Source organism: Dromaius novaehollandiae, chromosome 17, assembly GCF_036370855.1.
Source record: "Dromaius novaehollandiae isolate bDroNov1 chromosome 17, bDroNov1.hap1, whole genome shotgun sequence".
NCBI classification, from domain to species: Eukaryota; Metazoa; Chordata; class Aves; order Casuariiformes; family Dromaiidae; genus Dromaius; species Dromaius novaehollandiae.
Genome location: NC_088114.1, coordinates 13,309,427 through 13,331,336, shown reverse-complemented (window position 1 = coordinate 13,331,336; position 21,910 = coordinate 13,309,427). Strand labels below are relative to the sequence as shown.

The window sequence follows — 21,910 nt, the reverse complement described above, 5'->3', positions numbered from 1 at the left end:
CTCCAAATTTTCTATTTCCAGCATGCCAACAGTTGCATGTGTATGTTGCGTAAATTAAAACATAAAGAAGAAATGACTAGATGGTTAATTTTGATCTTCTGTGTATGGCAGATATAATATGTGAGGTCCTACATTAAAGCTGGAGAGTTTCTTGTCCATTGGCAAAAAATCTGCCATTAGTTGAAAAGTTTCTCACACTTGGATGGTAAACCCCACCCGAGAACCTGCAAATACATGTATGTGCAAATGGAGAAAGTATTGCAGGTTTTCTCCCAGATAAAAAGCAAATCACTGCTTTAGAGCTGCCTCAAACATGTTGGTGAGGAACTACAGGTCAAACCCGCATACACGGTTGCTAAGGAAACATTGATTTTGCAGATTTTTCAGAGTTACGAGTGGTTGGCTAGGGATCTATTCCTTGCACCTGGCTCTCAGCTAACACACTGCAAGGCTCCAAGGAGATCAATTTTACAGACTGAATTCAGTATAGTGAGTAATGCCCAGTTACATGTTTCTTCATGTAAGTTTCTCTCCATTGCGTGATTAGTAACTCCCCCAGAAGTTATTTTAGAAAGTAATTCTGTTAAAAAGTTCAGATTTTAAATTTAAAAAGAGGGAGAGTCTACAACAGGGATCCCTTGCAGCTGTCTGAAGCAATACCTCATCATGTCCCAGCATCCCTAGAAGCACCGTGCTGATATTCTTCCTAATTGCAGCATCTACTTTTGCACCAGCTCCTCGTGTTACAAACCGCAGAGCTTGCAGCATCGTGTCCCTAGAAATGATCAGAACGTACAGTCAGAGATTGTCTCTCCCCTCACCCCAACAGGGAAATTGAGCTATGTATACTTATAGCAGTTTCCTACACAACAGTTACATTAATATGCCTTAAAGGTTAGGAGAACCTCTCTACACTGGTAAACACTCCATGACAGAGCATGTTTCCACATTTGTATACTTGCATCTTTTTCTTAAAACAAGTATTTTCCGACCAGTCGAAACCAAAAAATTTTCCCCATCAGAAAGTTAATTTCTTAGGAATCATTTAAGATGCAAGAATAGCTGTATTACTTCAGGTCAGGCTGACAACTGATAGAGCCTTGTATCCGAAAGTGGACTGCAGTGGATTATTGGGGGGGGGGGCAGAAGAGGGAGGAACTGGGCAGATAGCAAACAATACATCCCCTGTATGCCCCAGCTTAGCTTTTGACTCATCTATATATCTTTTTTTTTTTTAAACAAAAAAACAACCCTTAACTGTCAGCTGCTTTCACTAATAAGTAAATCTTACTCTCAGAATTAAGGGGAAAAAAATCAAAGTCTACGTAAATAGCTAGAATAGTTTTGTTTATAATTGTTTGACTTCAGAGCATTACACAGCCCTGGCTCTTCCTCTGCTTTCAAGTAGTTTCTCACCATATTTAAAAGATTCATTCATCTTAGCCCTTTCTTTCATCCTTAATAAGCAGCAAGGTCTGGGATATCACCTACAGCTTACCTGATGGCAGAGTCATCACTAGAACGAATTCCATTCAACAGCTCAGTAAAGAGAGGATCCACTTTTACATGGATGACAATAAGTTTACCAAGAGCATCAGCAGCTTTAAGGCGAACAGCACGGTGCGAGTCTTGCAGCGCTTTAGTGAATGTTGTTTGCAACTGAGGAAGAAATGGTTTCAGGGCAATCTCAACCTATACCAAAGATGAAAGAAGGGAAAGTGATGTACTCAAGTCTGAAAGCAAAGCCTGAAAACAGTATGATCTTTGGACTGGTTTATCATTTCACAAAAATAGTGGACACAAGGGAGAAATTAATTACATAGTAGCTTTTAATTATCTGAAAGTGGAATCAGCATTTAGCAATACTTCTAAGAGGTCCAGGTCAAATGTTAGGGGCTTTTTTTCTGGTAGGCTAGAAGCTGCTGGAAGAATGCAAACCAGTTAAAGTGCCATTCCTACATATCAGATCCACACCACCAGACTATTTAAATGAACAGTAATAGATAATTTTGAAGGTTACCATGGAAAATGTTCACAAACCCACAGTCAATTACTTTGAATCTTACCTTGGCTAACAGAAGGCTTAATGTTTCAAGCAGAGCCACCTTGACATTCCAGCTGAACCGATCTCCCAAGATCCTAATGAGTGGTCCCGTAATGCTCACCACAGATGGTTTAAGGGCTTCAGCAGAAGTCAACTTAATAACTAGTCCTAAGGCCTTTGCTGCTTCCTCCTTCTGCTCTGGATTACCAGTTAAAACACCTTCCCTCAGTACCAGGAGTATAGAAGTCACTCCCTGTCATGAGAATTGGATAAGAAAACTTAGAAGCAAAGATGCAAAAAATACATATCTTATTTTTGCTCCTCTTATACACCAGATGCACAAACTTGGACAGTTTCCCCTCAGCTTCCTGTTGACCTTCAGTTGCCTGCTTCCCCGTTTACAAAGCTACTTTTATTCGATTTTATTTCATGCAGCTACGCCTTACTAAGCCAGTTGCTATGAGAAAAGTGCTAGCTGCAGAGGGAATTTTTAAACCAGAGAAGTTTGGCACAGAATTCCAGCATTACTCCTCCACAAAAACAGCCAGCGACCATGACTTATATGCATAGCAGAACTGTCAAAGATCTTGTCACAAAAGAAATCTTCTGTAGGGCAATATAAGAGCAGCAGTAACTTACAGAAAGTTTCTCCAACATACAGGAGGTTTGGAATGCCCCAATAGCCAGTATTTCTAATAGCTGTAAAGTCACATCAACCAGTTCCCTGAAAAGGTGGGACATTATGGCTGTGATGCGTCCACCTTTGCATCAGACGCTCATTCTGCTCTTTTACCTTCTTAGGTATACAGAATCCTGGCACATGCTCGCCCTTGGCCTCATTCCCTACAACTCGGATGTCCCTGTGTAGGTCCTCAATGAGAGCAAGCTGGTTCCCAGCATCTAATTTCTGCAGGAGAGAGGGATAAGGCAGGCAAAGGTGAAGTAACATCACAAACAGCTATTCTTGGAGAATTCTTCTCAGATTTGTCAAGAGAACACACCCATTTCCTGCATCCTCCAAAGATCTGTCCATTCACTCACACTGCTGCAGTCAAACACAAGCTCATCTTACACCTCTCAAATCTGTGCAACAATCATGCAGTTTCCAGTCAAAACAGAAGGTTCACTTTAAGCAGTATTTTTTCAGCTATCCCCACTTCCTCCTTGCCAGCTATTATCGCTGTAACTTTTTCAAGCTGTCCCTCACCTTGGTGATGGAATTGAGTGCATCCCAGCTTTCATTCAAAACTACAGGATTGGTATCATTAAATAGTCGTATCAAGCCTGAAACCAAGTTCTTGAGATGACCGGTATAGTCAGCTTTTGTCTTGGAGCAGTAGATATTCAGCATGACAGCTGCTGCTTGTCTCATTCCCAGCTCAGAGCTGCGGGTAGCTTCTAATAAATCTTCAGTTATAATTCTTTGTCCAATATCATCTTCCACAGAAAGGATTACAGACTGGCAGTTTGCCATCTCCTAAAGAGTCCAAATTAACTTTATGTTAACTCCCAAACAAAACAAAAATAGATTTAACTCCAAGTTTCCCTATGTTATCCAGATCGTTATCTTTTAGAGGAATTTTACAACATAACCCCCTTGCTAATCTTTTCTCCTGGAATAGCTGGTCACATCACCATTAAAAGCTAGATTCTGAATCAAATTCATGTTCATAACTCAGTCTCTATACTTACTGAATGACAAATTTAAGTTTAAAAAAAGAAAAAAGAGGCAAGAGAGAATGGATCATCATTCCTGGAGCAGATTTACGTGACCAGCTCTCAAAATTTAGCAAGTGAGCAAACTTTGCTCAAGTGATTTTTGCACTGGTAGCTCCCCAGCTGCAGAAGGACTGCCCATACTTTCCATAAAATGAGACCAGCTCAGTCTCCCACATCTTACTGCAGACTCAGCCCTCAGAGACTGTGGGCCTTATCAAACAACATTTCTTTTTTATTTAGGTATTTTCACGCTATGCATCATAATACTAACTACAAGTATGGGCTGCAGACACATTAGAGATCTCTGGGCAGACTTTGGGCTAGAAGGCTAAAAGCTGAGCTAATGGGTGTCTACAGCAGATAGACAATAAGACTCTTATCACTAACATTCCTAATTCACCAAGTTGAGCAGATGTCCACAAGCAATCACAGCTCCAGGATCTTACATAGCACTCTGGACTCCAAATACCAGATGTTTCTGAGAGCAGTACAGAAGGAGGACTACATGCAAAATAGATTTTTTTCTCCCTTTAGCCCTTTAATCTCTCAGTCTTCTACACAAAGAATAAATACAAAGTTAACTAGACACTCTGGCAATTCTCCAGGAATTGAAATATACTGAGAATTGTATGATGTTGCAGGCCAAAGAGATTTTTGTATGGATATGAATAGATTTGGAAGGCATACATTTTTGAACTCACAATATGCCAGCAGCCAAAAAGACAGCCTAAAGAAGATAAGGGACTGAATTCAAACATGCAATCTGTGAAACTAGAGAATGCCGATTCTGTGCTGAGAAGTAAACCTGAAGCACTATCTTCAAGCAACCTGTCATAAAAGAGAGCTGAGCTCTGCTACTTGCCAATTGCTCTTCACTGGTCCCCAGCTTCTCTTTCAGTGCAGACATCATAGCAGGTAAGATGACACTCAAGTGCCGTGTCAGAGCATCCCCTGCCACTGATGAGAGGAAAGCTAGCACACGGGTGTTTACAGGAGGAGTCGTCAGCTGAAAAAACAAGCAAACACACACACAAGCAGAAAGACTTTTTCAGAAGTAATCTTAGGTCACCTACAAAATGAAAAAACTCCTAAGAATGAACACATCACAACCCAAATGACAGTGTTTCTAGCATAAAGTCAGAAGAAAATTTCAAAATATGCTCTTCTTTTTGGCATGTCAGTCCAAACAAGACAGGTAGCAAACAGAGGGGAAAAAGCACCACTCTGAAGTTTTAGGCTTGTTTCCAGTTGTACCTTTGGCACCAAATAAGGCAGCACCACACGGCTCTTGACAGCCATAACTTGTTTAAGACCATCCACAGCAAAGTCAGATGTCTCTTCGTTATCCTACAGGGAGAGGGAGAAAGTAGTAAGCCTGCCTGAACACTCATTTGTGACACACCAAATTAAACACTGTTTCAAGTGACAATTTACTGCATGATCACATAACCAACACCTATGCAAGTCCTTCTATCTAAAAACGCTTTCGTACTACGGAGCAAAACCTAAACCAAGCTCTTCTGCCACATCAGAAAGATTTTCCGTATCAGGTATCGTGACCAAGCAGCTTCTGCAGGTGACAATGGCAATTCTCTAGCAGAGCTAGATGTAGCAGTTTTTAGTTCAATGCTTCAGCCACAAGACCTTCCCTGCTGGTGACCAGGATGACTCCATGGAGGAGATAAAACAGAGCTGCCATTGCCCTGAATTCTGTCATTACAAGCCTGCTTCTCCTTTAAGCCAGTATTTCAAAACCTGTCCCACAACATCATTAATCAAGTTGTTGACTAATGTTTGAGTAATGCTTACCAGCTGCTTCAACAAAAATGGCAGGATGTCTTCAAGAGCCTGATGTCCAATTGTTGAGTGTAACTGTTCAAAAGTTTTAGCCGCAGCCTCCCTGACTTCTTCCAGAGGGTCACACAGCGCTTTTCTCACTGTAGGAACTAAGGACTCAGAGAAAAACAGTACCTAAAAAAGTATAGATAAAATTAGAGAATAGCTGAAGGACAAGAGTTAAAGCATACATGCATCTCGGTAAAATAGCTAAAAACTCAGAATTTGCATGAAAAACTTGCTGTTTGCTTGAAATATATTGGTGGAGGAAAAGAAGCATTAATCAACACAAAGATTTGTAGTGCTCTGAAGTCACCTGGAATACATTTTCAATTATTAAACTAGAGGACATTTTCAATGATTGTATCTCATAATTTCAAGTCAGACTGTGCAATGATTTAAAGTTACCAACAGATACAAACGCACACATTGAGCTGAACAGTAACTCAACCTCTGAATTCAATTCATAAAAAGAAGTCCAGTACTGTGACGGTAGTTTTCTGAACTGCAACACTGGCACCCATAACATAAAAGGCTACAAAACTGCAGATTTCAGCTTTCAACTTACCGCATCCCTGCTGGTGGATTTCATTATTTCACTCAAACCAATGCAGACTCCTTGCCTCTCATCACTCTTCTCTGACCTTAGTCCCTCTTCCAGGATAGGAATAATTTCTGGAAGGATCTTCTCTCCCAACTTTCGGACAAGGTCTCCTAATGTCCGTGCTGCAACCTGTCCCCAAAAATTCATTAATTAACTATTTTCCTGCTTCATGAAACTTAAGGTGGTAAACTTTGAGCAAATGTTATATTTTGACCATAAACTACTGTTCACTGTATAGACAGAGTAGTAGAAAGGGAAACACTATTATAATACAAAAGCATAGAAAAATAGTTGTACTTTCATCACAGTTGCCTTGAGCAAAGAGAGGACTTGGATGTAGTCATGCTCAGAACAGTTAAATTATGGTTTATAAAAAGAACTATCCTGTGTTCTTCAGGAATTAGTTAAGAAGGTCACCTGCAGCAACAGGAAGGCATTACTCAATTTCTCACCGTTCGCTTATCTGCACAAGTACTGGCCAAGAATCTCAGCAAAAGCCCAAAGAGGGTCGGCAAAATTTCACGCAGTGTGCGAGGAGTGTTTGAGACTACGATCTTCCAGACATGTAAGGAGGCTTGACGCACTACGAGCTGGGTGTCAGAGCGGCCCATGTACAGCCCTGCCAGCACCCCATTCCGCCTCTCCACACCGAGAGCATTAATAATAGCCTGAAGAGAAAAAGCACAAAATTTTATCGTCTACTCCTGAAACTTATTAAAAAAAAAAAAAAAGTTTATTCAATAGATCCCTCCAGCAGGTTTTCCATGTTGATTTTAAGAAAAGGTATAACAGACAAGAACAGCTTTACCTTGTTTGACTGGGCTGTTCCAAAGTTGTCATCCTCAGAGGCAGTTTCTGTAGTCATTTTTCCAGTGACTCCTGAGATATGGAATAAAAGATCTCCAAGAAGCTGAACTGAACTAAACCTGTCAAGAGGAGCAAGTCGAGCATTACAAAATAAGGAGGGTAATCAGGCAGTACCTGTCCAAATGTGGCAGTACCTCGAATACAGATGGGAGGAAAATGCCAGGCAAAGGGCGAGGTCAGCATCGAAATGCTGCACAGGCTGGTACGTAAGATCATTCTGCATACATGACTGAGAAGAAGCACGCTTAAAAAAAAAAAAAAAAAAAAGAAACCCACACCGCACCACCACACAAAAACCAAACCAAAACAAAAAGGAAGGAAGGAAGGAAGGAAGGAAGGAACTCCAGACTAGAGCTGGGGATGAGAGAGTTCCCACATCAAAGCAGTCTATCAAGGAATAGCCTGGACTCTAGAAAGGGAGAAGACAGTCTCTATCGTAAACATTCCCCCATTGCCAGTATCTGTCTCAACCCAAAGGCATGGGATAAATGCACTCATCAGCACTCAACTGACAAAAACCTTTTAGTACAACTAATTCTTGAGCAATTGCTATGAGCTGTGAGCGCTGCACTGCACATTTCCATACACAGGAGAATATTAACTTACTCAGCATTTTGAAAAATGAGAAACAGTATGTGAGGGCTAAATACTGTCACATCAACTGCCTTGAAAGTGCTGTTTAGAATCACTCCCAGAATGAAAATCCAGTAGGAATGCCCTGCAGGTATTGGGAAACCTGGTCCATGGCTGGCAGGGCTGCTCAGGCTCAGCGCTATATGGCATCATATTGAACCAACAAGCACAAGGAGACATTCTCTTCTGCTAACAGGTGCGTTTGCTTGAGGAGCAACAGAGAGTCTCAATCCCACTAGTTTTCCAACCATGAAAGAGAAATGTCTATGGATTACAGGCTTATCCCTTACCTTATCCTCCACAAGTCATCAAACAGGCCCTGCTCAAGTTGCGGCAGGAGCAGCGCAATGGCAGTCTCAGCATACATACTTATGATTCTCTGGCCAGCACGCAGGGCGGTGTCCCGCACAAACTCATTCTCATCTGCCAGTGCCTGAAGAGAGAGAGAAAAGTGTGAAAGCTGGTTTTTTTCAGCACAATGTACAAAACCAGCAGGAAGATAATGAAATGATGTTTTCTCTCTAGCCACTAAAAGTAAATGATTTATAGAGCTGTAAATGCACAAAGGTGATTTCAAGAAATTATTAGTGACCACAAACAAAAGAGAGCAACAAGTACTTTGGAAGAATAAAGCACTTATAATTCTAGTTCTTTTTTTTTACATAATATCTGAATAGCATTTGCATTGTAAGTACATATTATTTACATAATATTTTATCCAGCAATGCTGGACAACTCTCTGCAAACCTCAGTTATTGGAAACAGTGCTTAGTATACTCTAGAGGCTTTTCTTCTTTAATGAAAAAAAACTCCTCAGGCCTCTGCTACATACCTTAAGGATACAGGGGATGATGGGACCAACATAGGGAGTGAACTTGTCTCCAAAGGTAATGGGCAGGTAATTGAACATCATGATATAACCATCCCGTACATGCGGAGCAATATCCACTTTGCTGGCAGTAGCTACAATCTCTGGCATAAGTTTCTCCAGCTTTTCTACCCCTAAACCAGCCATGACTTCAGCCAGACCTGGAGGAGAAAAAAAAAAAAACCCACGGATAATAGAGCAATACAAGAAACAACAGGATAATCTGATTTAATAGGATAAAGACTGAGCTCAGTGTTCAGAGACAGCCTCACCCTGAGCAGCACCAGATCGATCCACTGAGCTCTGCTCGTATGTCAGTGTCTCCATCAGCCATGGCAACAAGTCCTCAAAGCATGATTCTCCCATGCCCTTCACCATGGCTCCCAGGGCCTTTGCAGACACCGTACGCACCTAAAAGACAAGAGAAACAGATTTGCAAAATATCCAGTCAAAGTTATTAAGACAGAGACACATCAGCCTGATCACAGATCTGCAGAAGATCAGGACAGAGTCTAACTTCCTGCACTGAAAGACAAACTGTATTTGTACAAACAGACTTACTTCAGGCACAGGATCCAACAGAGATGCTTTCAGTCCAGGAGTGACACTAGGCAGGTAAGGAGCCAAATCCTGAAACAAAGAGCCCAACGAGTGAGAACTGGATTCCAAATGGAAAAGAAACCTAAGTCATCTTCATGTAAAGGGCATTTAGCCCTTTATTATTAACAATCATCATTAACAACCTGAGAGCTTACCCAGCTGCTTTCACAATCCTGCAAATAACAGAACAATTCAGTGTTCTTAAGTACAGAAAAGAGAGCCAAATCTGTGCAGATCATTCAAAACGTTTTGATGCTAATCCGTAACTTAGCACTTTGTGTCTAAGGAAAATCCAACACTCCTAACCTTTACACAAGGTTTAAATGTGGAGGTTAGCACAAAAACTGAACAGATCTTTAGATTACAGTGAGGTTCTACACATACATTTCAGACAAACCCTGGATCCATTCGTAAGCAACTGATTCATGTTTTGCTGGTAGTGATTTTGCTTGTTTGTTTGTTAAGGCATTTCTCATATGGTAAAAATGTCAAGCCCTTTTGTGGGGGGTAAGTCTGGCAATAATTACGTGAGCAAAGTACACAGGTGACAGTCTAAAACACCTGAGAATTTTCACTCTTTATGGCCATTATCTGTTAATTTACATACATTAAGTTATAGAAGCTGTTTGGATTCTAACAGTGTCTATCTTAACAGCAAAATCCCAGAAGCAAATAAATCACCCCTAGAGCTTGCTGCGTTAGCTTCATCACAGTAAACAGAGCATACAGGCAGAGCGCTCTTTTAGCACTGTACCTTCTGATCAGTCAGGGAGTACATGTTCCCAATGATCTGGGCAGCCATTTTCCTGGTGTCCGTGGAACGATCTTGAAAAGCCCTCTGAACAATTGGCATGATAAGTGCTAAGGATGGAGCATCAATGAAATGGACAAATTTGGTATCCAGCAGGGTCTGCAGACACTTCTGGGTCTTCCGGGAGGGGTCAGTGAGGGCATCCAACAGAACTGGAGCAATTGCTGCACGTTTTTTACAAGGAGAGAAAAGACTATTTGTACATAAAAACGTACATCAGCGTGAGCTGGTATTCTCTCATGAGATGTTTTAGATCCTAAATCAAGAAATAGCTCAGGAACAGAGAAAATCCTATTGACGTTAGCTGATAAAATGGAAAAGTACACTAAAAAAAGCCTTGAAGCAGATAGCTGTTGTTGAGCTTTCACATTATACATGTCTAGAACTAGTTTTACTAGAAGTTTAGATTTAACCTTAGACAAAGTGAACCTTGTTATCATAAACCATGGTCACGTCAGGATCATTCTTGGGCATTAGATACAGACAGTTCTTACCAAGGATTTCTGGATTCCTGATGACAGACCCGATCTGCCTGAGAGCTTGCTGACCCGCTTTCTGCACCTTCACATGAGAATCCGTGAGCACTTCAGTAAGTTTTGGCACAATATTGGGCAAGCAAGAAGAGAGCTGTTTGGGGGCACAGTATGCCATAGCTCCCAGCAGTTCCACCGACCCTGTGCATAAAGTACACGAAAAGAAAAAAATATATAAAACAACACACAGCATTAAAAAGAGATATAAAATGATGACCATATTCACCTCAATTCAAATCCACATGTGGTCTAACCAGTCAGAGAACACAGAGTGGCTGAAATGCGTTAAGCCACTCTATGCCACCTTAAGCCACTAAAACCAATTATTTTTAATACCATGAAAAAGAAAGGGAGAAAAAGGAAACCTCCACTTTCTGGACTACTCCTAGATAGATGAGGGGTAAAAAGTGTCCCTTGAATTTGCTGGGGAAAAAAGTTGCTCAGATGTGTCAGGAATCACATTTGTATCTCAAATGCTGTAAATTCCACAATCCCCTTATGAGACAAACTATCACAGCCGTCTGTTAGGATGAAGGAATAAGCATGGAAAGTGACAGTGCAAGGAGCTGTGAGCTCTCCGCAGTTGTGCCAGTTCATACCAGCTTTGGTTCTCCAAGACTCTTCTTCTAGTGCTGCAAGAAGTGACGGCAAAACCAGCTTCACTCCATGAGTGCTCAAGTTGCTCATCACTGCTTTCGCACAGTCATCTGCAGCCTCAAAGGGGAAGAGACAACATTTACAAGCTGCACCACAAAGCATGTTTTTCATTCCTCATTCAAAGACTCAATGGGAACAAAGCTTTCACATAAAACAGCGTCCAAGTCCAACAGTACCGCTAGCCAAGTAGCTACCAGTTACCAGCCAAAGAAATAAGATGCTTTCTGTTACTAAGATCAATTTCTATCAGGCTATATTGTCCAATGGAATAGGTCACCTTCTCAGTTTGTGTAGTTAAAAACAGTATTCCCATCTATTCCATTTCTGTTTTCTCCTAGCACTCTATGTTCTCAGAAATTTGAGGCCTCTTACCTCTCGCACATACTGGTTTCCATCTCCAAAACAAAGCAGCAAGTGGGGCAGCACATGAACCACATAGGGCTCAAAGAGCTTCCCAAGCATGTTGCAGAGCATCTCAAAGGCAAACAGAGCCCCTAAAGAAACATAAAGCATAGTTAGAGCAAAATACATCTTCATTTAAAGGGGACAGAAAGAGAAGATACAATCTACCAGTTATCTGTAGAGTTTCCCAAAAGCACTCAAATTTCACAGCTGAAAATCTCTTGCCTTCCTGCACTCATGAGTAGTGGGGGTGGTGGTTTCTGATCTTAGAAAGGATAAGAGGCCCAGTAGCATTAAAAGCATGTAACAGTCCTCCAAGTCCTAGCTTAGGTATGTAGAAATAAGGACAGGAAGCATCTAGCAGCAAAAGAAACAATGCGGCTCTGAAAGCCCCTCTGGACCAGCTGGACTGAAATACATAGCATCTCACAAGAAGCAGGAGCCCTTTTAGCAACACCTGCCTACGAAGATAGGAGAGAGGGGAGTGAACACATCATCTAGGACCAGAAACCCCTCTTCCAACACAACACCAATGGAACAGTTTTAAGGCACTACAATTATCAATGGTTTCAAGACACAGTCCCCATTTCCCTCTCTATAAACAGTGGTAAAGGAAATATAGAGAAACCAAACATAGTGGTTCAAGTATCATTTGATCTGACCACAATGGTAGAAGATATAAGAGAAATTTAAAGCATTTGGAGGGAAGAACGCACCCTCTCGCCGACGGAAGTTCTTCTTGTCCTGGATAGCATCAGTCAAAGTGGTCATCATCTCCTGCTGTTTGAGGGACAGAATGCCAAGGCCTTTCACCAGGCCTGCCAGCCCATACGCGGCACCTTTGCGTTCAGCATACTTATCAGATTCTAAAAGCAGCTGCATTAGCTTCTGAATCATTCCTCCTGCATCCTCCTTAATTGCAGGCACCAATGGTGGTAGGCAGCTTGCCACTGACTCTTGAACCTGTGAAACAATTCACCAGCTATCAGATCACAAAATATTAGTTACCAGTATAACTTTCCCCTGGACTGCACCACAATGCCAGCTTTCTGTCACTAGAGCCATTTTTCATCTCTCTAACATCCCTGTAAGTATCACAGCATTAACCTGCCTCTGCGTGGAATGCAAAGACTCCTCTAAGAAGGGACTCACCTGCTGAGATGGTGTGGACAAGGCTGCTATCAGTTTGCCAACAATTGGTTTCACTTTAGGGTCACTCTTGTCCAGATGTTTTGCCAGTGAACCCATGAGAATGACCACACTCTGTCTGACAGCATCATAACTGGCATCATTAGGAGCATTTTTCAGGAATTCTTCAAACACTGGCAAGAGAGAGTTAACACTGTCCTGAAAAACAAAACCACAGAACTTGCCACTAAAGTCCACTCAGAATGAGATTTGCTATGCTCAGTGGACTTGTTTGTTCTTCTCTGAGCCAACAAACTGAACAATCAAACTCTATTTACAGTTCATTTAATATGTCACATCACATAAAACCTTGTGCTATCCCCACACGGCAACAAATACTTCCTGCTAGAGAAAAGTTAGCTCTTAAAAATGAGATCCCAAAACTTGCCAGCACAATTTTTTGCCAGAAGCAATTCAAAGCTACCAGGCAAGAGTGCTAGTTTTAACATCAGCATCTGCTCCTTTGCTTGCTCCATTTGCAAAAAGTGGGGCAGAAAGGTGGAGCAAAACTTCATACTATTCTAAGAAACAAAAGGAAACACTGAATAGTATGAAAATACTCCAGTTTTCATCGTCTATAAGGAGAGGTCATAAGGGCAGTTGCAAGACACATGGGAGCATGAAAATGGAACAGAAACCCTGAGGTTAACAGGAATACAAAGGGCTTTCCAGAAGAGCGGACTGGCGCACACAGGGAAACCAGAAGCTGAGCAGTCTACACCCCCGTATCTCACACACCACTAGAGAAGGGCTAGTGGTGAGGAATAAGATGGTCCTCGATTCTCTGAAGGACTTCAGTTGGTTTGCAGTGTATTTAAGCCAATGATCAGCAAGTTTTCCTGTTCTGCTTCCCCCGAGGCCTGAAAGGGAAGTCTCATCTCCCCAAGATTAAAATCCATAGTCTGATTTTACTTTATTACTCTAATTTTATCCCATTTTAACTCCAGTTAATTCAAGGCTATTTCTTTTTTACAAGAATGAGAGGGAAGAATCATACTCTTAGTCCACACTAACAAAATGACCCTAAACATGAAGAAATCCCTGCTACATGAAAGTTTTCAGCTGTTACAAGTAACAGCAACCTCTAAGAAAAAAATCTAACAGGGCTCCAATACAATATCTATATTTTCACTAGATCTGCTTCCACTGCTAGAGGGAGAAGCATTCAGACTTACCTTGCCATGAGTGTTGAGTGTTGAAAGAGCTGCATCTAACATGCACTTCCTGACTTCAGGACTGCGATCATTCAGGGCATCTGGCACAAAGAACTGGAAGAGAGGCTTCACCTGGGAACTGTCCAGATGCTGTGAGAGCTTGTTGAGGGCCAAAGCTATGCCACATCTGTAAAGATGGTGAGATGAGCTTAATGACTTCTGACAGCATTTGCTTGAGGTCACAGTCACATCTCCTATCAGCAATACATTCCAGAAATTGATAGAGAACCACTGTGAAACCAAAGGGCTTCACAGAGTCAAAGCAACATGCATTTCACTACACAGCCCTGTGCGGCAGGTTCCCAAAAGGACAACAATCCGTCAGCCACGCAATGACTTTTATCATGATTAAGCATTACAGATACTCAGGCCAACACAAAGCCAGACACCAGGATCACTTCATCTACCGTTGAAATACAGCAGCTGTACAACAGGGCACATCAGCACTAAAGAACAGATTGGTTTAAGGCAGGCAGCAAATAAGATTTCTCCAATTAAACCTCTGTAGAGCATATAAGCAGACAAAAAGTAATTATCCAAACTGGAATTTGTCCAGTTCATTAAGATTGGCACTGCTGCTCTTGAAACTATCAATTGCACATACAGAGGAAAGAATCCAATGCAATATGAAGAACCAAACAGTCTGATAAGACTGTGCTCTCATCAGAAGGACAGAAACAATATCACCCGATATTTTGATGGAACTGAAAGCATTACAGTTTTGTCCACTCGGGCTGCTTGGGAGGCACAAATATTCTTTACCAGAAGAAACCATGGAACCAGAAGTCAATACAAGTGCATGTATTTTGTTCCTTGAACACTCCCTTATTTCTCCACCACCTGAACTTTTGAATAAAAATCTGGAACATCTCATTTGGATGCACAGGAAGTGATGAGATCAGTCTCAAGATGACTATACCTTGCTTCCCACTGGTCAGGTGGTGATTCAGATATCACTCGTCCCAGAGCATCCAAAACTGGAGGTGGCCTCTGCAAAGAGGAAAATTTAATCAGAATGCCTTTTCCAAGGACACGCACAAAAAGAACACTGTCAAGCCATACCAGCAATGCCATTTTTTAAATACTGCGCAGATGTGATACCTCTAGCAAGAACACAGTAAAAAGCAAGCAGTGAGCTAAATTAGGACCTAATCTAAGGTTTAGGATCTAAACTAAAGGCTTAGACTCCAGCCTCTGCTCTGACAGTCGTCTTGTATCACGTAACACATATCTCAACAATCTGAGCTTCAGTTTTCCACCTGCAAAATGGTAGCATTACTGACTGGAAGCTTGAGGACTAATGTATTAAAGTTTATGATAAGCTTATACGCAGCCACAGTGGGCTTCACGCATATCCTCAAGACAAATGAAAGGAAAAAGTGATCAATAAGAGATATAAAACACAGCACAAGTTTGTGATTGCAACCACTTAGGACAAGAGTACTTACATAGAGCTTCTCCTGATAAATCTCTGTCAGTTTACTCATGACCTCTGCTGCTTGGTTCTGATAGTGAGCTACAGCTCTAGAAAGAGCTTCAGCACCTGCTTGTCGCACTGCTTCTTCATGGTAGATGACATCTTTGATCAGTAGGGAACAGAGATCAGGCTGCAGCTCCAGACCCATGGACTCCCACAACCTGCAGGTGATGGATCGCCTGTCAGCTAGAGAAGCCGCTGCTACATGCGGTATCAGGCTGACCTAAAGCTGCCCTTCATCTGTGGGAAGCAAAGCCCCTGCCCATGGAAGTCCACAGGGCAAGCAGAAGAGGGGTCCCCTTACAATCTGCTCAGCCGGAAAGAACCCTCACCTCTCTGCCAGCTTCTGAATCTCATCTTCCACATCAAACTTCACTACCCAAAGGCGACGCAACAGATTCAGTCCATTCTTTTCATCGCTGTCTGGGGTTGGTAGAACCATCTGTAGCTCCATCAGTCCCTGGAATGATTGACAAGAGAATCAATGCAAGTATCTTGTTTTCAGTAAAAGATGCTTTAAAATACTTCAAACCTTTGCGAAGTCAAGCTCTTAATGGTTATAAGTGTCAAAACTCATGTTTGCTTGTGAAGCACACTACCAGAATGGTCATCAAGGCCTTCCTGTTGCTAATAGCAGAGATAGCAAAACTCAAGAATACTGCTCCATACGCAGGTTGCAGAGAGGCAACTAGGCACTAAGTTGTGCTCTAGTGACTACAGTCTTTCTGGATCTGTCACCTTTGAGACTACATCTTTTCTGCCTTTGTTTTTCTCTCTACACACATCATCATCATTTTAAGTCAAATCACCTTTCCTCAAACCTAGCTCCTAACCTACAACTAAGCACCTGATCTCCCCTGTCATGTGCTGTCAGTCTCTCCCAGCTTTTTTCACTGGAATAAAAAGAAGACATCGCCAGTACCAATGACCTGCTCACTTGTCAAAGGCTAAGTCACTGCTCCCAAGCACAGAGAAGCCAGAGCTCTTCAGGAGAGTTAAGCTGAAGTTTGCCTTATGACAAAGAAAAAAGCACCTTTTTTTCCCCTCCTTTTTTTTTACATTCTCAGAAGTGACTAAGCCTGAAGCTTTCCAAAACTTACACAGTCTTCTAAAAACAGTAGACCCAATTGAGATGCAGCAAATTTTTTTGACACATTCTATCTTTGAGACTAAGCTCTATGCAACTGTAAATAGGTGTTAAGTTGTCTTAGTTCTACGAGTTTTAACAACACAGGTGTGGATAGACCCAGAGTACTCCTTTGTGTAAAATAAATCTAGCACAAATCCTTTAACAATAAAGGTCTGACCACTTGGAGCACTATAGTTCAGTAGCTACTGCTTCCTTCTGCAGACACATTGCCCAAAGAGTAGCATCACAGCTGAAGTAATCTATCCATCAGTGTTGGAGTAGATTCACCTCTCAAAGAATTGAGGAATTCGGCACGATCCTGAGTGATTCCCACCTACCCTGAGAGCTGCATCTCGAACATTCATGCAGGGAGATTGCAGGGCCTGAAGTAACACATCAATCTCTTCCTGTTCTGCATAGGCACAGCCATCCTCCCCGCTGCTGCTGGTGCACAGGGTTGTCAGTGCATTGGAAGCCAAAACCTGAAATGCAGTGGGGAAGCATTAGAGATGCCACTGCTGACTTCTGCTTCTTTGCACTTGATCAAAGTAAGCACAAGGTGGGCATCGGGCGCTATTACAAAAGAAATTCTGATAGAACAGTGACATGGGTGCATGCTGAAAACAAGAACTGACAAGTTCAGTTCAACCCTCTACCTTTTTGTTATTATTGACTTTTCTGTCATCCCAACCCTCAGGACAAACTTTGCTGCCGGTCACTCAAGGAAGCTACTACTAATTTTTTTTTGATAGAATAAGGCCTTAGAGAAGGAAAATAATGTCGCCTGCGGAAAACTGAAGAATATGTTCAGTGCAATAAAACCCACATGAAAAAAGATAACATGAATTTTATCCCAAGAAAAGTATCATAAAAGTAGTCGACAACTGATAACATATCAACCACCACCCTCACAGACTTAAACCAGATGGGTGCATTTCCCTAGATTAGATGATGATAAAATTTAGGCAGAATCGTGACTGTGTTATGAAGCTGAGGACTCACCTGTAACCGTGGAGAACCCATGCCAATCACCCTGGTCAGCAGAAGCAGCATGTCCCTCCGGGGCAGCAACTCTGGGCCATTCTGAAAGGGGGAGGGGGACACAAAAACTCTTTTGACTTGAGACTCCAAAGTACTGTGCCTGTGTGTGACACTCCCTACTTAAAAACCAAAATCAAAACCTAAGGCTGGACAGGAAGGTAGTTAAAAACAGGGACAGAAAAAATTCTTACACTGTTAAATCTGAATTGTAGAATGAATCTGCTTTATCCAGTTACACATTGAGCGTTTCATATACAGATTGTCTGAACTAATCTGCCTGCTCACACAGGAATATTGGTATCATGACAGGCAACTTGACAATGGGATATTTCGAGGCAAGAAAACACAAACTGTGAAATCTTTTTAAAGGAAAGTTAGCACAGTATATAGCTTTGGTATTTCCAAAAGTTAAGGGGAAAGTTTATGAATAACTAAGTGTCAATGTGTTGATAAGCAGCAGCAGTTTTGTGCTGTATATGGCCCAAAGGAATCAGCCAAGACATCTCGGGGAAACATGTCAGATCCTTGTTATAACCCACTATGTGGGTATGATGTATACTGGCAGGGCTGGAACATACCTTTTTAAACTCACTGCCTGGTAACAGGGACAGAGAAGATAAAGGATGTAAAACAAGACAGCAGAGAAGAGATGGGAAAACTGCATCAGCGGTATCTACAAATGTACTGAATATTAATCTTGCCTGAAGTGACAACTCAGCAACTCATGCTTCTTCTTGAAAAGCTTTGTTTGCTGGAGTGTACAAACATCGATAACCCATGCCTTGCTCATCCCTCATCTGTATCACTGTTTAGGGAGGTCATCTCCTCATCCCCACAGCTCTCACTGACCTCATCCACCAGCAAAGCTTGGCCATTTGCCGTTGATCTCAGCTGCGCGTGAACCATGAGGATCTGCAGAATCTTGACCAGAAACTCCTCCTTCTCTTCACTGTCATAGGGTGTCTCGGTCAGAACAGTCTTCAGGAGAGGGAAGACTATGGAAAATGCTGGAGCTGATAATGGGGCAGCACCTGCAGAAAGGAAAAACAAACCTGTGAATACAGCTGATGTCCTCACACCTTTGTTTATATTACAATATTGTCTGGTGTAAAATGTATACTTTGGTAGCTCCGAAGGGACATGGCCAAGTTCAGCCTTACAGAAAAACATGGGTAAGTGACCCCAAGTATTTCTTTGCCCCTAGAAACACATGGCACAAGGGACATTGTCTCCTGGGTATCTGGACCAACCCGCTACAGGCAGTGTTTAGTCTCTTCAAAGCAGCATGCACAGCCTGCCTCATTTAGCTTCTTATCACATTGCCACTCCACTTAACAGTAGTGGCATTACGACTCCAATATCAACATTTGGCATTTCAGACCTACCTATTGTTGTTGTTGCTTGTTACACCAGTGAGCTGGTTTTTAGTACTCCAAATTACTTCCAATGCTTCAACCATACAAAAACACACATAGTAAACAGAACCAACAATTCAATGGATTAAAGTAGACAGACATGCAGAACTGATGTCAAGGGGCGAAAAACACAATCAAATCCACCACAATCAACCAAGGTTCTGAATTTAAAAATCTGTTATTTAAATCGCATTAACTTTGTGTATACACTCCCCCTGAGAATTCAAATGACTTAAGACAAAAACAGCTAATGTCAGTTTTATTTCTGAGCAAAAACATCCACATAAGGATCTGATACAATTTAACTAATTCACTTCTAAAGTCAGTCTGTACCAACTCAGGGGTTCATTCGCCATCTGTATTCTTCTAAAACTCTTCCTACCAACCTAGCTAACTAGCCACTGCAAAGCCTTCAGTTGGATTCTTGAGAATGAGGTTCTGCTAATTCTGGTGCAATGCTCAAAAATAAATAAATAAATAAATAAAATTTTTAAAAAATCTAAACACCTCTCCACCCCTTTGAAAGAATTAAAGCTTGTGGATTCCTGTTGTTAAAGAGTTCGATCCTTCCCTCTCGCAGGGGCTTGGCTACGAAACACAGCAAATGTCTTCCAGTTAGTCCAAAGCAAAAACATTAAACAAAATATAAAAGCTATAACAAGGAAAAAAAAAGTTCTTTTTGTCTTCAAGCTAACCTGTCGACATTACTTGCTTACAACCTGAGTATATTTATGGTTAGGTACTAAAATGTCTTCCTGAACATCTGCCTGTGGACCTCTAGCTGGAGCCATTTTTTATATTTTGTTAAAACTCAAGTACTACATATCTAGGGAAAACGTTCACTTTCTACATCCCATCTATGCTGTCAGAGTACACCGGATTTTAAATTTCCGAGATGCAGATGAAGAGCACTGCAGATACAATACTGCAGTATTAGTCAGCTTATGTAGGGCACAGATACCGCAAAAGTAGTTCAAGGGAGAAATATTAAATACCAAACGCACTGCGAGCTTCTAATTATTTAATATGAACAGTTTGGGTGAAAACCCCTCCATCCCACACATGAGATACTTCTCTCTGAACTTAGGGCTCAGTATATGTTTGCTTTCAGGACATTTTTTTTTTAATTGGCCAGATATTTTCAAGTTTAAGCAGCTGTCATTCTATATACAGTAGGAGGCAGAAGGCTTTATCAGGGAAGATAAATGTTCTATTGCCCAGTATGAATCAGGTTATAAAATGTATCTGGCATTTCAGTTATGAATGATAAAAATATATCATCCACATTATAAAGAGGTACTTCCAAGATAACCTAAGAAACTAAACTCTACTAAAAACATTGTAAGACTATGCCCTAAAGTGTCTTAAGAACTTCAAAAATTAGGAAAAAACATTTGTGAATACAACATGACTTGCCCAAGAAAGTGTTACAGAACCTACTTCCTTTCTCTTGCAGAAGCAGTGAACAAATTAAGACATTCATTTAAATAAGTTAAGTAAGTGCTGTAGGAAATCTTGAAGGAGGAGTGAAAATAGTTTCCGCTACTTTCGGGAAATAAGCCTGAAAATGGATTTAAATGTTAACAAACGTGCAATTACTATGAAAATAAATGACACAGTGGAGACACAGAATTATCACAAGAACACAAGATGTTCAACGCTGAAGTGGTGCTCAATGTGGCCGATTGCTACTACTAAACTGCGAAGAATACATGTGCCACAGTCATACAAACGCACATTTGACTGGCAAGAGAAAGGTACGGAGAGAACTGAATTGCTGGGATAACAGACTGCACGGAATCCTAAACTTCCTTTGAAAAAATTACAAACCATCTGCCACAGCACTTTTTGACTAAGCTAGCTGATGAACAAATCTGAAGTCTGGACACCTATCACCACAGTCCCTCACACACTTTAAGACAACCTAAGCCATCCCTGCCTTCAAAAGAAGCAGATCCAGTCTCCGTCTTCTGTACTAGTCTCTTCTTTGTGGAGGCACAAATATTTGCGCAGCCCTTTGTGAAGCAGATTCTGGAATTGATCCAGATTAAAACAAACCAGTGAGCGAAAGAAGAAGAAGAAAAAAAATCAAGAAAAAAAAAAGGTTCATTTTGACCCAGATCATGTTCTTGCATTGTAAAAATGCCTTAGCGTTACAGAGTGGGAAAGAACTGCTGATTCTGCAACCATGCCAGAATAAAATATTCATGAACTGCAGCATTAGATACCAAACAAGTAGAGGCCACAGGCACTTCACTGCTGAGATCACAGATAAGTATTAATTATTTTGTCTTACCACTTGGTCTCAACTGAATCACTTATGCTAAGGGATGTTGAAAGGTAAGAACTGTCCTCAGCAAAAATGAGCTTTAATTTCACTACTGTTATTTCTGTCTGTACCATTTTAAGAAAAAAAATTGGTATTTTATTTCTATACTTACTGTACTTGTAACATCATTTGCACTACTGCCACTGCAAAAGAAAGCTTAATAAGGAAGATGAGGTTTTGATATGTATGAAACGACTGATCTGATTTAAAGGAAAATGTGAAGCCTCACCTATGAGACATTATGTAAACCATCAACACTAAAACAGATCACTAAATTACTGGAGGGAACAAAACCTACAATACTTTTTACCTGGCTCTCCCTTGCCTGTCCGGCTAGGGATTGTGTGGGCATGCAGCAAGCTAACAACTCTGCTAATTGCAGCAGGCAGCTCTTCTTGGCACCAGGATTCATCTAATTCACATTCTGGTTTCATCAGGCGCAAGGTCACATGGCTCACTAAAGTACCTAGCACAAGAGAATAAAGAATCCTTGAGGGGACTAAAAACAAAGATTTCTTGAGAGAAAACAAATCCCCAGAAACA

The 21,910-nt window shown here is 41.3% G+C and overlaps 1 protein-coding gene across 1 annotated transcript in view; it reads right to left on the bottom strand.

Moving 5' to 3' along the window:
• GCN1 (GCN1 activator of EIF2AK4) overlaps positions 1-21,910 on the bottom strand; it is a 44,523-nt gene that overhangs the window by 5,287 nt on the left and 17,326 nt on the right. The window contains exons 25-53 of the mRNA XM_064522279.1: positions 21,678-21,833; positions 18,473-18,654; positions 17,585-17,665; positions 16,921-17,064; positions 15,786-15,913; positions 15,425-15,614; positions 14,896-14,966; positions 13,938-14,103; positions 12,727-12,921; positions 12,291-12,537; positions 11,545-11,666; positions 11,115-11,229; positions 10,477-10,656; positions 9,926-10,146; positions 9,133-9,201; positions 8,844-8,982; positions 8,536-8,732; positions 7,994-8,136; positions 7,012-7,129; positions 6,656-6,871; positions 6,168-6,332; positions 5,573-5,734; positions 5,018-5,110; positions 4,626-4,769; positions 3,252-3,521; positions 2,838-2,951; positions 2,067-2,297; positions 1,499-1,692; positions 661-775 (exon numbers count right to left, since the gene is read on the bottom strand). Coding sequence (XP_064378349.1) covers positions 661-775; positions 1,499-1,692; positions 2,067-2,297; positions 2,838-2,951; positions 3,252-3,521; positions 4,626-4,769; positions 5,018-5,110; positions 5,573-5,734; positions 6,168-6,332; positions 6,656-6,871; positions 7,012-7,129; positions 7,994-8,136; positions 8,536-8,732; positions 8,844-8,982; positions 9,133-9,201; positions 9,926-10,146; positions 10,477-10,656; positions 11,115-11,229; positions 11,545-11,666; positions 12,291-12,537; positions 12,727-12,921; positions 13,938-14,103; positions 14,896-14,966; positions 15,425-15,614; positions 15,786-15,913; positions 16,921-17,064; positions 17,585-17,665; positions 18,473-18,654; positions 21,678-21,833 — 4,568 coding nt within the window. The remainder of the gene's footprint in view (positions 1-660; positions 776-1,498; positions 1,693-2,066; positions 2,298-2,837; positions 2,952-3,251; positions 3,522-4,625; positions 4,770-5,017; positions 5,111-5,572; positions 5,735-6,167; positions 6,333-6,655; positions 6,872-7,011; positions 7,130-7,993; positions 8,137-8,535; positions 8,733-8,843; positions 8,983-9,132; positions 9,202-9,925; positions 10,147-10,476; positions 10,657-11,114; positions 11,230-11,544; positions 11,667-12,290; positions 12,538-12,726; positions 12,922-13,937; positions 14,104-14,895; positions 14,967-15,424; positions 15,615-15,785; positions 15,914-16,920; positions 17,065-17,584; positions 17,666-18,472; positions 18,655-21,677; positions 21,834-21,910) is intronic.